General features: G+C 54.3%; 2 protein-coding genes across 4 annotated transcripts in view; both read left to right on the top strand.

Annotated features, from left to right (window-relative positions):
* PAFAH2 (platelet activating factor acetylhydrolase 2) overlaps positions 1-414 on the top strand; it is a 28,247-nt gene extending 27,833 nt beyond the window's left edge. Inside the window, exon 12 of one of the 2 annotated variants that reach the window (XM_039914304.1) lies at positions 281-414. In XM_039914304.1, the coding sequence (XP_039770238.1) occupies positions 281-384 (104 nt within the window). In that variant the 3' untranslated portion in view covers positions 385-414. Of the gene's footprint in view, positions 1-277 lie in introns of both variants that reach the window. The other variant, XM_029080769.2, reaches the window with a different exon arrangement.
* Positions 415-5,749: 5,335 nt separating this feature from the next.
* STMN1 (stathmin 1) lies at positions 5,750-12,093 on the top strand. 2 transcript variants are annotated; one of them, XM_007672657.3, is made up of 5 exons: positions 5,750-5,824; positions 9,264-9,342; positions 10,191-10,363; positions 11,027-11,218; positions 11,531-12,093. In XM_007672657.3, exons 2-5 carry the CDS (start codon positions 9,330-9,332, stop codon positions 11,600-11,602), a joined length of 450 nt encoding a protein of 149 aa, XP_007670847.1. In that variant the 5' UTR covers positions 5,750-5,824; positions 9,264-9,329; the 3' UTR covers positions 11,603-12,093. The 2 variants fall into 2 exon arrangements, with proteins under 2 accessions (XP_007670847.1, XP_028937194.1); XM_029081361.2 differs by having other exon boundaries at positions 5,810-5,824; positions 9,297-9,342.
* Positions 12,094-16,207: the final 4,114 nt, after the last annotated feature.

Below are 16,207 nucleotides of genomic sequence, written 5' to 3'. Positions count from 1 at the left end.
TGTCCAACCTGATTGGCTTGTATCCACCCCCAGCGCTTAGGCCAGGGCCTGGCACATAGTAAGCGCTTAACAAATAGCGTTAAAAAAAAAAAGGAACAGCCTGATTCTCTCTTTCCTTAAAAGGATGTCCTTTCACTCGGCTTTCTGGGAGAAGCACGGCTCGTCTCCGGCTGTGGAGGAGTAGAAGAGGTTTTGGTCGAAGAGGAAGGGCAGGGGCTGTGGGTGGCGGGGCAGGGTGGGTTTGTCTGTTGATTTCTTCTCCTTGTGTGTTCCTCAGCAGCAGGGTCAGCCGGAGAGCAAGTGAAACAGCCTTTGGCCGGCGTCCAGCGAGGTCAGTTCGTGGCTAGAGCCCGGGCCTGGGAGTCGGAAGGTCATGGGTTCTAATCCCCGCTCTGCCACTTGTCTGCCGTGTGACTTCACTTCTCTGGGCCTCCGTGACCTCATCTGTAAAATGGGGACGAAGACCGTGAGCCCCGCGTGGGACAACCTGGTTACCTTGTATCTACCCCAGCGCTTAGAACAGTGCTGGGCACACAGTAAGCGCTTAACAGATACCAACATTATCGATGTTATTATTACTTACAAAATTTCACCGTGCTTGGTGAAGTGAAGCAGAAACAGTCCCTGTCCCTCACAGGATTCACAATCTAAGAGGAAGGGAGAACAGGGATCTCATTCCCACTTTACAGCTGAGGAAATGGAGGCTTAGAGAGGCTAAGTGACCCGCCGAAGGTCACACAGCAGCCTAATGGCCGAGTTGGGACTAGAATTCGGGTCTCGCCATCCCCAGCCCCACACTCTTTCCACTAGGCCACACTGCCTCTCCGGAGACGCAACCAGGTCCTCAGCAGGGGGTTTGACGGCTCTTAGCGTAGGAGTCCACAGCCCTCATAAACCGTTCCTTAGGGGCCAGCTGACCCCTGCAAAGGTGAGGGTGAACTTTCACCTTTCGGCTGCTGCCAATCCCCGGCCCTGCTGTTGGGAGGCGTCTGTCTGACTCAAAAGTCAAGTGGCTCAGTCTTGTTTTCCTCCAGTTGAAGAGTCTTCGGCTTCCAAGGCCTGGGACGATATTAACACCCTTAAATGCCGTTCAAAAAAAGTGGCCCTCGCGGAACACAGCAAGCCTCTCCGGCCTAAATAATAATAGGGATTAGTATCTGTCAAAGGGACCCTTTAACCCCTGAGATGGGGGGTCGGGGTGGGGGGGTTGGCATTGGCGATTGAAAATACCAATAGACATCAATGGGGTCCTGGGGTCGTATGTGTTATGGAGGGTGGTCGGGGGGAGGAGGGCCTGGGTGGGGCGAGAAATCTGGAAAATACCCAGAAGCCAAGTGGCATCATTAGAAAAGATTAAAAATCTACATGAGTTCGAACAACTACGCGCCGCTCGCTGCCGTTTCCATGGAAACAGACATCAGCTCCTAAGGAAAAAAGGAGGGAAGGGGGAGGGGAGACACATATGAAAGCTTTAAAATAATCAGTGTTTTGAAAGATTCGGTTTCCTCCTGTCACAACATTAACGTGTGGTAAGGTTTTTTTTTTTTCCTTTTGTGGAGCAGTTCTCTGTTTTGGAAAATATCCTCAGAACCAGTGGCTGAATCAGAGTGAACTCTCTGTTCAGGTACCCAGGCTCAGACTCAGAGGCCTAGCCCTGGAGGCACAAAATGGTCTCTTTTCCTGGGGTCAGTCAACTTCCAATTAATCACCTCAGATCGATTTCAGTTTCCCTGGGCAAACGATCCACGGTAGGGTCTGGTCAGTTGATCAACGAGTGACAAAATTGGGCCTGGGCGGGGCGGGGGAAGAGAGAGAGAGATGGAAACAGAAACAAAGAGAGAAACAGAGAGAGAGAATCAGGGACAGAGAAGAGAGAAAGAGGAGAGAGGCAGATAAAGAGAAGAGTGGCAGATAAAGAGAAGAGAGAAGGACAGAGAAAACAAGAGACAAAGGCAGAGAAACAGAGAGAGTGAAACAGGCAGTGACAGAGAAACAGAGACATAGAGAAACAGGCAGAGAGAAAGAGGAGAGACAGGCAGATAAAGAGAGAGGAGACAGAGTCAGAGAGAAGAAAGAAGGAGAAAGAGGGGAGGAGACAAAGACAGCCAGAGAAAGAGAGAAAAGAGTAAGAGAAGAGAGGAGATAGAGACAGGCGGAAAGAAAAAGAGAAGAAAGAGGGAAACAGAAAGAAGAGAGCGCTACAGAAAGAAGACAAAGAGAAAAGAGAGATAGAATGAGAAAGAGGTGAGACGGAGAAGGAGAAAGAGAGAAAGTCTCCCAACCTGAAGCATCAGTGATTCCTTCTCAGAGGCTGAGGGGGGAAGCTGCTCAGATTGGCCGCCAAAGCCCAGGGCGTGGGTCTGCCCTGTCTCCCTCCACGGACAGATCCCATCCAACAGCCGACTGCCCCCGAAAATGCAGCCACAAGCGCCGTGTGGCCGCCGGGCCTCGCTTGCAGCAGCGACGACTGCAGCGTTTTATTCCTCCCTTGCTTTGTTCTGCCCGTCTGCGGTCTCGGGGACACGGTTTTCATTGTCACGGCCACTCGCTCGTTGGATCTGAAGTCGGGAGCCTGCCAGGTGGGAAGACGAGGTCTTATTACCGTCATTGTCGTTCCAGGAGGCTGTGCGGGGCTTGCTTCCCTCTCCTCTGGGACTGAAAAGTCCCCGGCCGGGGGTCCCAGCGGGGGCTGAAATAAATCGGGGCCCCCCAATCCCCCGATCGGGTGGGGGTGCAAAAGGCAGCTCCGCACACAGTAAACACTCAATAAAAACCATTGATTGATGATTGATTGATTAATTCTTCCTCAGTTGGCCTAATGGGGCAAGAGACAATTTTTTAATGGGCCTCAGAGGTCTGGTCTCTGGCCATAAAGGGTTGAGGGGGAAGGGGGCAGAGGGGTGACCCCTTCCGTGACAACAGGACCACAGAGAGGTAGGTCTTGGCCCCGTCGGCCGGACTCTCCGTGTCCCCCTCGGCAATCTTGACCCCTGAGACCAGACCTGGCCTTCCTATTGTTTGGATGTTTAAAAAGAGCCCATCTCAGTTCCCCGGAGCACGTGCTCAAAGAACAAAGCAACACGTCAAGGCGGGTCGTGCTACTTCCCCAAATGGCCGACCGAACAGATGGATCCCTCTGGTCCCCGCTAAAAGCCAACAGGGAGGGGCTTCGTTCACTCTAGAGGGGGATCGAGTTCCAAAGACCCCGCTCCCCCTCCGGTCTCCCTCATCCCATGTCGCCCGTGCCAACTGGGGGGGGTGGGGAGGAGCTGGTCAGGGTGTTGGGGGGGGTGGTTGGCGGCTTGACAGCCCTCCTGGTGAGCCTGGGAACGGTAGGGGTTGGGAGAGTATTGTACTCTCCCGAGCGCTTAGTACAGTGCTCCGCACACAGCGTTCAATAAATATGACGGATTGATTGAGAGAAGAGCTCTCTCGGGTGATCGAGGCCCCTTGGGCTCCCGAGGTCAAATCGGTCAATCGATCAATGGTATTTATTGAGCGCCTGCGATGTGCGGAGCACTGTACTCTGTGCCTGGGTGAGTATGGTACAACAGAATTGGTAGATTTTATCTTTGCCCACGAGGAACTTACATCTACGGGGGAGACAGGTATTAAAATAAGTTCACGTTGCCACAGCTCAGATACCCACCCAGGAAGGATGTGTTGTTCTGACACTTTTTATTCATTCGTTCAGTCGTATTCATCGAGCGCTTACTATGTGCAGAGCACTGAACTAAGCGCTTGGAACGGACAATTCGGCAACAGAGACAATCCCCGCCCAGTGACGGGCTCACATGCTGCAGGTGCCTTTAGCACGGGCCTGGGAGTCAGAAGGTCATGGGTTCTAATCCCAGCTGTCGGCTATGTGACTTTGGGCAAGTCACTTCTCTTCTCTGGGCCACGATTACAGAAAAATGGGGATCGAGACTGTGATCGTGCCAAACTCGATTTGCCTGTATCCCCCTTAGTACAGCGTCTGGCACCCAGTAAGGGCCGAACAGACATCTCGATGATACTGTCGCCGGACTACTTGTTTTATCGTCCCCCGTTTAGACCGTCCGTCTCCGTGGCCGAATTGTCCACTCCAAGCGCTCCGCGCGTAGTACGCGCTCATTAAATCCGATCGAATGAACGAAGACCACAGTTTTTCAACCAGACGGAGGCGGAGCGCCGAGGGAGACAGGGGTCCACCGTGTCGCTGAGGGTGGGGGACCACTCGGCCTAGGACGAGTCACGACATGGGGCTGCCCGGTGGTGACATCCGGACGGATCCCCCGGGGGAAAATCCCCCGTATTGTTTTTACGAGATGTTCTTCCCCTTGACTCTATTTATCGCCATCGTTCTCGTCCGTCCGTCTCCCCCGATTAGACCGTGAGCCCGTCAAACGGCAGGGACTGTCTCTATCTGTTGCCGACTTGTTCATCCCAAGCGCTTAGTACAGTGCTCTGCACATAGTAAGCGCTCAATAAATACTATTGAATGAATGGAAAAGAGCTGGTATGTGGGGACACAGGGTGGGGCTGATTCTCTAATTCTCTTCCCCTCTTCAAAACCCTACTTAAAGCTCACCTCCTCCAAGAGGCCTTCCCCGACTGACCTCCCCTTTTCCCTCTGCTCCCTCTACCCCCCCCCCTTCACCTCTCCGCAGCTAAACCCTCTTCTCCCCCCTCTCCCGTCCCCTCAACCCCATCCTCGTCCGCTCGACGGAGAAGCAGCGCGGCTCAGTGGAAAGAGCCCGGGCTTGGGAGTCAGAGGTCATGAGTTCGAATCCCAGCTCTGCCACTTGTCAGCTGTGTGACTGTGGGCGAGTCACTTCACTTCTCTGCGCCTCAGTTCCCCCATCTGGAAAATGGGGATGAAGACTGTGAGCCCCACGGGGGACCACCTGATTCCCCTGTGTCTCCCCCAGCGCTTAGAACAGTGCTCTGCACATAGTAAGCGCTTAACAAATACCAACCTTATTATATCTTCATCACCCTATTGAGAAGCAGCGTGGCTCAGTGGAAAGAGCACGGGCTTTGGAGTCAGGGCTCATGAGTTCGAATCCCAGCTCTGCCGCTCGTCGGCTGTGTGACTGTGGGCGAGTCACTTAACTTCTCTGTGCCTCAGTTCCCTCATCTGTAAAATGGGGATGAAGACTGTGAGCCCCACGTGGGACCACCCGATTCCCCTGTGTCTACCCCAGCGCTTAGAACAGTGCTCGGCACATAGTAAGCGCTGAACAAATACCAACCTTATTATATCTTCATCACCCTATTTATTTTGTTTAATGAGATGTACGTCCCCCCCCCCCCGATTCTATTTATTTGCTACGGTTTTAATGAGACGTTCTTCCCCTCGACTCTGTTCATCGCCATCGTTCTCGTCTGTCCGTCGCCCCCGTTTAGACCGTGCGCCCGTCAAAGGGCGGGGGACCGTCTCTGTACCCGATTTGTCCATTCCGAGCGCCTAGTCCAGTGCTCTGCACATAGTAAGCGCTCAGTGAATACGATTGAAGGAATGAAGGCACGGGACACATTTGCCAGGGTGGGGAGGGGGCTAATTCCGTCGAAGGAAAGGGTCGGGATGAGGCCCGAGGCCTGCTGCGGCCCACCTGTCGGGCCCTCAATTGTCCTCCCGCCTCAGGGGCGGGAACTACAATTCCCAGGATGCCGCGGGGCCGGACAGCGGGCGGGAGGGGGCGGGGGGCGGGGCCCGGCACGTGCCGCGCCTCTCAGCCAATGAGGAGCCCCGCCGGCCGGTCACGTGCCGCCGCTTGGCGCTTTTGTGCGCGCTCCGGGCTGTTGGTACCCGGAGTGCGGCCGGGCGGGTCGGAGCGAGCAGGTGGGTGCGGGGACCCGCGGGGAGGGGGAGGCCGCCGGTGGCGGCGGCGGGGAGGGGGATCGAGCGCCTAAGCGGGGAGGACACCGGGGCCCAGGGGAGGGAACCCCACCGAGGCGGCGGCGGCTCCGCTATGTCGCAGCGAGGAGCCGTGGCGGGGGCCGGGCTTGGGGAGGCGCGGACAATGGCGGGGGAGGGGAAGGACCGTGCCCCGTCCCTGCTGGGGGACACGACGACAACCCCCTCAGGGGGTCGTCGCCCCGCGATGTTTTGGCGGGATTCGGGCAGCCCCGAGGGGGGGCGGGAGGTCGGTTACGGCCGGGGGGGGGGCGGGGGGGAGGCTCTGCGAGGAGGCGGAGTTACCCGGATGAGACCGTTAGCCACGCCCCTGCGCGCGCGCCCTCCGCCGCGCGCGCGCCGGGGCGTCGGACTTGGAGATTCGAAAAGGCGCGGGGAGGGCGGGGAGGTGGGCGTGGCCAGAGGGGGCGGGCCCTGATTGGCTGGGCGGGGGGGGCGGAGCCACGCCCCCAGGCGAAACCACGCCCCCTGGTGGCAGGTGCCCCGCCCGCGCGCGGCCCTGCCCGCTTCATTCATTCATTCACTCATTCATTCACTAGTACGGATTGAGCGCTTCCTCGGGGCACAGCACTGGACTAAGCGCTGGGAATAGACCGTTGGGCAACAGAGAGCAGCCCCGCCCATCGACGGGCTCGCAGTCTAATGGGGGGAGACACACAAAAACAGTGGCGATCAAGAGTCCCCTTGACAATGAATGCGCCTATCACACCTCCCCCCAGCGCTTAGAACAGTGCTTTGCACGTAGTAAGCGCTTAACAAATGCCATCATTATTGTTGGCTGGGTCCACCCCGGCGCCGAGCGCAGTGCCTGGCAAATGATTCATTCATTCAATAGTATTTAGTGAGCGCTTACTATGTGCAGAGCACTGTACTAAGCGCTTGGCATGAACAAGTCGGCAACAGATAGAGACAGTCCCTGCCGTTTGACGGGTTTCAGCCTAATCGGGGGAGACGGCAGACAAGAACAATGGCAATAAATAGAGTCAAGGGGAAGAACATCTCATAAAAACAGTGGCAACTAAATAGAATCGAGGCGATGTACATTTCATTAACAAAATAAAATGATTCTATTTATCGCTATTGTTCTTGTCTGTCCGTCTCCCCCGATTAGACTGTAAGCCCGTCAGAGGGCAGGGACTGCCTCTTTCTGGTCCCGATTTGTCCCTTCCAGGCGCTTAGTCCAGTGCTCTGCACAGAGTAAACGCTCAATAAATACTATTGAATGAATGAATCATCATCAGAAATGGGGGATTTATTAAGCGCTTGCTATTTCCCCTGCATCTGCCCCAGCGCTTGGCACACAGTGCGTAACAAATGCCATTATTAGTTCATTTTAATTCATTCAATAGTATTGATTGAGCGCTTACTATGTGCAGAGCACTGGACTAAGCGCTTGGAAGGAACAAATCGGGAACAGAAAGAGACAGTCCCTGCCCTTTGACGGGCTTACAGTCTAATCGGGGGAGACGGACAGACAACAACAATAGCAATAAATAGAATCATTTGCCAGGCACTGCACTCAGCACCCGGGTGGACACAGCCAACAATAATGTCGGCATTTGTTAAGCGCTTACTATGTGCAAAGCACTGTTCTAAGCGCTGGGGGGGGGGTACAAGCATTCATTCATTCAATAGTATTTATTGAGTGCTTACTATGTGCAGAGCACTGTACTAAGCGCTTGGAATCTATAATTCGGCTGCAGCGTGGCTCCGTGGAAAGAGGGCTTGGGAGCCTAGAGGTCATGGGTTCAAATCCCAGCCCAGCCTCTTGCCAGTCACTTCTCTGGGCCTCAGTGACCTCATCTGTAAAGTGGGGATGAAGACTGGGAGCCCCACGGGGGACAACCTGATCACCTTGTATCCCCCCCCCCCCCCAGCGCTTGGATCGGTGCTTTGCACATGGTAAGCGCTTAACAAATGCCATCATTATTATGATTATTACAAGGCGATACGAGCAAATCAGCCCCTCTCCCACATAGCCTCAAGCCCCAATTTACAGGTGAGGGAACCGAGGCGCAGAGGAGTCAAGCGACTTGGCCAGGGTCGCCCAGCAGATGAGGGGTGGAGCCGGGGTTAGATTCCCGGGGTCCCCTGGGTTTTTAGTCTCCGGCCAGTATGGAGCCACTGGCCTGGCGACCAGCGCAGGGTCCGTATTTTTTATGGACCCTGACGAATGACGAAACAGTTGCCCAGGTCAGTATATCAGTCAGGAGTATTTCATTCTCGTGGGCAGGGAACGCGTCTACCAAATCCATTGTTAGCGTACTCTCCCAAGCGCTCAGTTCAGGGCTCTGCCCAGAGTAGGTGCTCAGTACATATCACCGACTGAGCACTTACTGGGTGCAGAGCACTGAGCTAAGCGCTTGGGAGAATGCAGTAGAGTCGGTAGGCAGGATCCCTTCCCATAAGCACTTTACAGTCTATATACTGTATTTGTCTGCCTAGATGTACTTAGTACATAGAGTAAACGCACAATAAATGCCATTGTTTGAGATGTGTATTCTCACAAACCTGTGGGGTGGCCTCCAGGCTGGAAATATCATAACTCAGCCCCCGAGGGACGGGAACCGCATCTAACTCCCGCCTTTGTGTCCTTCCCCAGTGCCTAGTATATTTCTCTGCGCATAGCAAGCGCTTAACAATACCGTTAGTACCAGTTCATGCCCGAGTATGAAGTGGGAATTTCTGCTCGCGGCTTATCCTCCGAGGAGTTTCCGACGACAAAAGAGTAAGAATATGGTCGTGCGTTGTGGTGTCGTTTCCGTCACCTGTCCGCTGCTCGGGTCATATACCGCGGTGGCGATATCCCAGCCACAGATGAAATGGTTCATCCAGCGCGTGGTAGCCCCCCGGCCTCTGGTTTTACCCCCGTAACCACACCTAGCCTGGAACACAGCCTTGATGGTTGGGCAAAATAAAATAGGCCTGGCGTGGCGTTCGGGTTACCTGAAACTCAACCTTCTTACGTGGCCTTTTTGTACCACACCATCTCCTCATTAATCTGAAGGAAATCAGGAGCGGAGGTTTGGGGAGACGGTAATAATCAGAATCATTTCCTCTCCACCCAACCCCATTGTGTCTTCAGGATTAACTCTCCCTTTTTTTAAAAATAAATAAATAAATAAAAAATCAGCCCTTCCTATATGCTGTGTGTAATTTACATCCTAGCTAGGGAGGTGTCGTCCTGCATTTCTAGTTCATCTAAATGCTGCCTCTGTAAGGTGTGGCCTGAAGTCTCTTTGTTCTAGTGAGCTGTAGAAAGCTACAGGAATTAATGACACATGCGCTCTCTCTCTCTCTCTCCCTCCCTATTTCTTTCTTTCTGTCTCTCCCTCTCCCGATTTCTTCTCTTTCTTTTTTTAAGCATCTTCCCCATTGATTGGATTGTCTGCCCTAGAACACGTTTTCGGTCTCCTGACTTCTGTTTGCCATGGCTTCGTCTAGTATGTAATTTTTTTTTGGAAATATTTTGACAAATCAGATAAAGGGATCGTGAGAACGTTAAGCGTCTGCAGCGTTTCATGCTTAGAAAATATGCGTTTTGGCAGTTTGGGAAATCTGTCGGTATCCTGGGTTGAGGGGGTATTGGTGTTTTGAGCATATTATTCACCTGTTATGTGTGGGAGGGGCGGGTTGACAGTTATTCTCTAACAAAGCAAGCAGCTGAAGCGGCACAAGCCCGTGACTCTAGCCTGAGAAATACACAGAAAAATATGCATATTGTAAAATAAAATTCTGTGCCTTGCTTTTCGTAGTGCAGTCTGACGTAGAATGGGATAGTCAAGATAAAAAAAAAACAAACCTCAAGCTTTGGTGGCATTATATTTTTACCTAAACTGCTTCGGAATTGAGGCGCTATACGTTCTGTCGATCATGACTGTTAACTGAGCGCCCAGTCGATCATATCTGAGCGCTTATTGTGAACTAACGGCTTGGGAGAGTACGCTAGTATTAGAAGACCTTAATACTTAATGATAATTAAGTATATGACCTTAATGATGATAACTATGGTATTTGAGCGCTTACTCTGGGCCGAGCACTGTACTAAGCGCCAGGGTAGGTCGTGTATGCAGATAGGACACAGTCCCTCTCGCAAGGAGCTCACAATCGAAATATGTCCTTGAGTTCCTCAAAGAACTCATATTTAGTGGGGAAGACTCGCCGAAATGACAGATAGGAGGAAGTAATTAGATTATGAAGGTATGGAAATCAGTCCTCCAGGAGGGTTTAAGTGCTTAGCACCGCTCAGGGAACCTCAGAAACTGAGAAGCACACGTACCGTTCTGTCTAGACATCCAGGTGAAAGAGCTGGAGAAACGCGCCTCTGGGCAGGCCTTTGAGCTGATCCTCAGTCCCCGGTCCAAAGAGGCAGTCCCCGATTTCCCCCTCTCCCCTCCCAAGAAGAAGGACCTCTCGCTGGAAGAGATCCAGAAGAAACTGGAAGCCGCCGAAGAGAGGCGCAAGGTAACAGCCCGGAGCGCCAGCTCCGAGCTCGGGAAATGCTCCCCCGAAAGTCGCCCCCGGGAAGGGCCCCCACCGCCTCTCTTGGGGTGGGCGGAGGAAACCGGACCCTCGCCCCTCGCCTCCCGTCGACTGCTACACACGGCCTGGTTAGGGCTTCTGGGTTGGCTTTTAGTGTACCCCCACTCCCCCCGGGGCTGGCAGGGCACAGGACCTTTCCCGGGGTGCTTGGTGCAGCCCCTGGAGAATGGAGTAAACCCCTTCCCACCCCCAACTTCTGCCAGGTTCCTTCCCCTCGACGCCACAGCTGCTCCCCACTTGGCTCTGCATTGATCAGACCTCTCTATCCAAACCCTAAGCGGGACGAGCAGCTAAATAATGATAATTATGGTATTTGTTAAGCGCTTATTAGGTGCCAAGCACTGTCCTAAGCGCTGGGATAGATACAGTCCCTGTCCCATACAGGGCTCACACTCTTAATATAGAGGCCCGAGCTGAGCCACTCCATTCCCTTCACGTGGTCTGAAGGACAACAGTTTTGGGCGGTCGGACCGAATGATCGGTTGGCAGTGCCAGCTGCAGTGCGGCGGTGGGGGGGGGGGGGTCCCCTTCTCTTCCCTCATCCCCACCCCGAGCGTCTGGGACGCCCCCTCTTCTCTCTGGCAGTCTCACGAAGCCGAGGTGTTGAAGCAACTCGCCGAGAAGCGAGAGCATGAGAAAGAAGTGCTTCAGAAAGCAATCGAGGAAAACAACAATTTCAGCAAGATGGCAGAGGAGAAACTGACCCACAAAATGGAAGCTAACAAGGAGAACCGGGAGGCCCAGATGGCGGCCAAGCTGGAGCGTTTCCGAGAGAAGGTAGGCTCGGAACGGGTGGGTGCCCCGCCTGGGTCGGGTCCCCCCAGCGCCCCCGGGGCAGAGGCCGACCTCCCCTCACCCCCGCCGGGCCTCGGCCAAAGGGGTCCGGCCACCGGCCCCCGGTGGGTGGCTGCTCCCACCTCCGAGCAGGGAATGTTGGCCGGGGGAGGGCTGATGCCCGGAGGGAAGCTGCCTGTCTCGGGGGCAAGGGGCTCTACCGTTAGCAAGCCACGAGCTCTAACCCACCCGAGCCCACTCGAGGGTGTCGGTGGCCCGAGCCGGGGGGCCTGACCACCCCTCTCTCCTTTCCAGGACAAGCACATCGAGGAAGTGCGGAAGAACAAAGAATCCAAAGACCCTGCCGACGAAAATGGAGCCGACTGATGGGTTCTGACAACTGACTCTCTCCCCCTCCCCTTAAGATCCAAAGACTGTACTGGCCAGTGTCTCTTTTTGTTCTGTTTGGGTTTTTTTTTTCCATTTTTGTTCGTTATTCTTTTCCCCCCCGTCCTGACACATAATCTAGAAACTGATGTAGAACCGTATAGGTAGATTCCCAACTGTCCGACGTTGTTTTGGGGGCGAAGGGGGAGAAATGGCTAGGGTTTTACTCCTTTTCTAAAGTGTTTAAGTCTTTCTAACGTAGCTATTTTTCTTGTTGCATCTTTTCTACGCCGGTACCCTTGGTACCGGGTTAATGGCTCGTGCTGTGTTGGCTCTGTGGAAAACATGTCTGTGAAAAGAATCTGTAGAACGCTTCGTTCAAACTGGGAGTCGGCGAATTACCCGTTCGTTCATTCTAAAACCCGACAGTCCTGGGCTTACCAGATGCTACTGAAACTGAATGGTTAATAAAACTGCACAGTGCTGTTAAACCTGGTGAGTGTCTCTCTCTTGTCCGCCACCCGTCGCCGCTTGCCCTTCTCTCTCTTTCTCGCTCTCTTTCTCTCTCTCTCTGTTTTTCTGTGTCTCTTTCTCTGTGCCTCCCAACATAGGTGCCGACAGCGTCCGGGGCGGAGCCCAGCTCTCTCGAAGCAGGTTTGAGTGGTGCCCGGTGGGAGCCTGTCTACCCACCCACCCTCACCCTGTGGATCTGCTGCCCTCATTGTGTGGCGCCTACAATCCCAGTTCTGTTGGGGCCCCTTGGCCCGGCTCCACTGTCACTCTATTCCTTCCCGTGTTTATTCCTCAACAATCCCTTTTTGTTCGGCCAAGGGATCGGAGCGAACAGTGGGAGCCAACCGTTGTGCTGATGTCGAGGCCCGGGGAACAGTGACCGGATTTTTGTTAGGGGTTTTTTTTTTTTGTTCTTTCCCCCCGCTTTCCTCCCCCGCCTTGCTTTCATCCTCTTGTCCTAGTATCTTCCCCCGTCCCCCCTTTGTTTTCTGCCTCCTGACTCCTCAGCTCCCACACGGTGCTGGTTTCTGTGTCTCTTCCTCTCCTGCGGGCACCAGTGTTCCTCTCATGGGACTAATACTAAGCACCTCCCGAGTTTGGGGGTGGCAGGAGTCCACCCCGTACCGCCCCGGGGGGGGGCGGGGAGTGGGGAGCACTCTTGCAGAGGGGAGGGAAGGGGCAGAGAGAGAGCGGGAGCTCAGGGTTCTCCCGGAAGACCCGGGGGGAGTCCCGAGTCCTGGGCCTGCCCCCGGAGGGGGGTGGTTTGGGCGGGCACGGGCCACCTTCGACGTTTCCCCGGAGTCTCGGCAGGGGGAGTAGCAGCTCTGCCAGCTACTGCAGGCGGGGGGAGGAGCCGAGGGAGGGGAAACTGAGGTGCCCCGAGTGCTGTCCTGATGCGAGGGACCTATTTGACCCCCCACATCTTATCAACTGGAGGGAGCCGGACCAAAATATCTCTTGACACCCTCCCGGTCCAGTGATCTCCCCCTCCATTCTACATAATCAGTGGTATTCAGCGCTTACTGTGTGCAGAGCACTGTACTAAGCACTTGGGAGAGCACAATGGGACAGGATTAGCAGATAGGGTCCCTGCCCATAAGGCGCTGACGGTCTAGAGGGGGAGACGGACGTTAATATAAGTAAACGGTTACCTCACCTGCAAAATGGGGATGAAGACCGTGAGCCCTATGTGGGACAACCTGCTGACCTCGTATCTACCCCAGCACTTAGAACAGTGCTTGGCACATAGTAAGCGCTTAAATACCAACATTATTATTATTGTTAAATGAGCACGGCTTTGGACGTAAGCAATCAATGGTGTTTGAGCGCTTACTGTGTGCTGATGTCTAGACTGCGGTGTCTAGCCTGGCTCCCAGTGAGTCGGTGACCGCTAGGTCCTTGCCCTGCAGCTCTCTCCACGGGGCGTAGGTCAATTGGTGCGGGCCGCTCAGTCATCGCTGGTCCGGGTGTCAAAACAGCAACTCCTCAGGGGGGTTCGTCTCCTCCGGGCTAAGCAGACTTGGTGGCCATCCTAGCTCGGGGCCCCTAAAAAAATAATAATGACGGTATTTAAGTGCTTACTACGCGTCAGGAACCATTCTAAGCACTGGGGTGGATACAAGCTAATCAGGTTGGACACGGTCCCTGTCCCACATGGGGTCATCCCCATTTTACGGATGAGGGGACTGAGGCACCGAGAAGCAAAGCGACTTGCCCCAGTTACACTGCGGAGACAGGATTAGAACCCAGCTCCTTCTGACTCCCAGGCACGGGCTCTCTGCACTAGTTCCTGCAGACCCCGTGGGAAAAGGCAGCCCGGGAGAGGTCAGCGCCGGTCGGGCAGATGGCTCCCGTGCCTTTCTTCCGCCCGGTGACCCGTCCGGCTCTGCGGACGACAACTGAGGCCCGGCCGGGGTCCAGCGGCGACCTGTGTCTGTGGCGATTAGGTGGGTGGGTGCTGGGCGAGGCTCAGTGCGTGAGGAAACGCGGCGCTCGGGGCAGGGTTGTAGGGCTGCGTTGCTCTCCATTTTAGGGGAAGCGTTGGGCCAGGCTTCTAGGCAGTGGGGGAAATGAAGAGGTCATGACGCTAGACAAAATTCAGGAGCCTGTCCCAAGTACCATAGAGTCACAACTCTGAACCTTAGTTACCTCATCTGTAAAAGGGGGATTAAGCTCAAGGGGCCCATGCTGTCCAACCTGACTAGCTTATATCTACTCCCAGCTTAGTACAGGGCCTGGCATATAGTAAATGATTAACAAATACCATCATTTTTAAAAGAGGTAGGAGGATAAATTCAGGCAAAAATCTAGACCCGGAAAAGCCCAAGGTAATCTGGCGCAGCCAGCTCCGAAGAGGTTCCTTTCTCACCCGACGACAGGAGCGAAATGAAGCAATTAATCATTTAGTGAGCGACTGCCCTTTGCAGAGCGGTGTACTAAGCGCTTGGGAGACTACAGGACAACGGAATGAATAGACAAATTCTGTGCCCACAGTGAGGGGGAGGCAGATGTTAATATAAATTATGGATATTTTCCCAAGTGCCGCAGCGGAGAATAGAGTGCAAATCTAAGTGCAAGAAGGATGCGGGAGGGAGTGGGGGGAAGAGGACATGAGGACTTAGTTGAGGAAGGCCTGGAGAAGATGCATTTTTAAAGCGAGGGGAGAACGGGCTTCAACATTTATCAAGAGAAGCCAGGACCTTGGTTCCACCCAGAGGTCAGAGATCAAGCCTGTTTGCTTCCTGGGAAATGTAATAATAATTTATTTATGGTATGGTATGCCCGGCACTGTTTTAAGGATTGGGGTAGATACAAGATAATCAGGTTGGACACAGACATGCGGCTCACATTCTCGATCCCCATTTTACAGATGAGGTAACTGAGGCCCAGAGAGGTGAAGTGACTTGCCCAAGGTCACACAGCAGGCAAGGGGGGGAGCGGGGAATAGAACCCGTTCCCTTCTGACTAGCAGGCCCGTGCTTTGTCTATCTCGTCATGCTGCTTTTAGAGTGCCCCCCGGGCCACCCCCATGATTCAGAGCTATCTAGTGAGCACTTGCTGTGGGCAGAGCACACTTAAATGCTTAGGAGGGGACAATAGAATAGAGCAGGTAGGCAAAGTTCCTGACCTCAAGGAACCCCTGAAGTCATGGCTGATTCTTTTTTTTTTCCCCCCAGCAGGGTCTTTCGGATGAGAGGAGTCTAAGCCAGCAGGGACTGTGCCTACCCAGATTTGGGGGGGTCCCACCCTCTCAGGACCGAGAGGGCCTGGGTCGCTAACACGTCTCCCCCCCAGCCCCGGGCCGTCCCCTGTAGCCTCCCCTCCCTGCTTCACGCTTGCAGTTTTCACCCAGATTTGTCTCTTTCTCACCCCAACAGGTACACACCCAAACCCTCCCTCTCTCTCTCTCCCCCCCCCCACCCCATCCCAGCCGGGCTCCTTCTTAACATGGCAGCAACCCCGGGGCAGTGGATTACAAGTCAGGGCACCCCCATTCCTGACTCCCAAGGCTCATGTCCAAGAGCCAAACCAGTTGGGCAGAGCAGCAGAAATGGGGTTCATCTAGAGGGAGGAATTTGGAGCACAGAGTTGAAGGGACTTCCTCTCTGCCTGAACACATTCCTGCCTGCCAGGGAGATGAGTCAGCTTTGCGTCCCCCGTTTTCCTCTCTCCCTCTGGCTTTCACACATACGTCTGCGTTTCTTCGGGCCCGCTATAATAATAATTGTGATATTTAAGTGCTTACTGCAGGCCGAGTGCTGGAATAGAGAGAAGATAATCACGTCAGACAAACTCCCCGTCATATAGTCGGAGGGAGAACGGGTAGTGAATCCCCATTTTACAGGTGAGGGAGTGGAGGCCCTGAGAAGTTAAGTAACCCACCCAAGGTCACACGGCAGTCACATGCCAGGGTGGGAGTAGAACCCAGGACCTGGGGCAACCACATACCTCTCAGTCTCCTGCCTTTGGCCAGAGCTGGGAAGGGAAGGCGAGGGAGGAGGGGACCCCCGGAGGTCTCTTCTCTTACCTTGGCTGTCAGGCTCGCAGTCTCAACCGATCCATGGTATTGAAGATTATCCAGATGTAAGAATC

The sequence above is a fragment of the Ornithorhynchus anatinus genome, chromosome 16, assembly GCF_004115215.2.
Source record: "Ornithorhynchus anatinus isolate Pmale09 chromosome 16, mOrnAna1.pri.v4, whole genome shotgun sequence".
Lineage (NCBI taxonomy): Eukaryota > Metazoa > Chordata > Mammalia > Monotremata > Ornithorhynchidae > Ornithorhynchus > Ornithorhynchus anatinus.
The sequence above is the reverse complement of the archived record's forward strand: the minus strand, read 5'-3'. Positions and strand labels throughout refer to the sequence as shown.

What these genes read in the sequence shown, in the direction of transcription:
- STMN1 (XM_007672657.3), top strand. An exon ending in CCGCCGAAGAGAGGCGCAAG is followed by an intron (nt 10,364 to 11,026) that starts GTAACAGCCCGG and finishes TCTCTCTGGCAG; the next exon opens with TCTCACGAAGCCGAGGTGTT. An exon ending in TGGAGCGTTTCCGAGAGAAG is followed by an intron (nt 11,219 to 11,530) that starts GTAGGCTCGGAA and finishes TCTCCTTTCCAG; the next exon opens with GACAAGCACATCGAGGAAGT.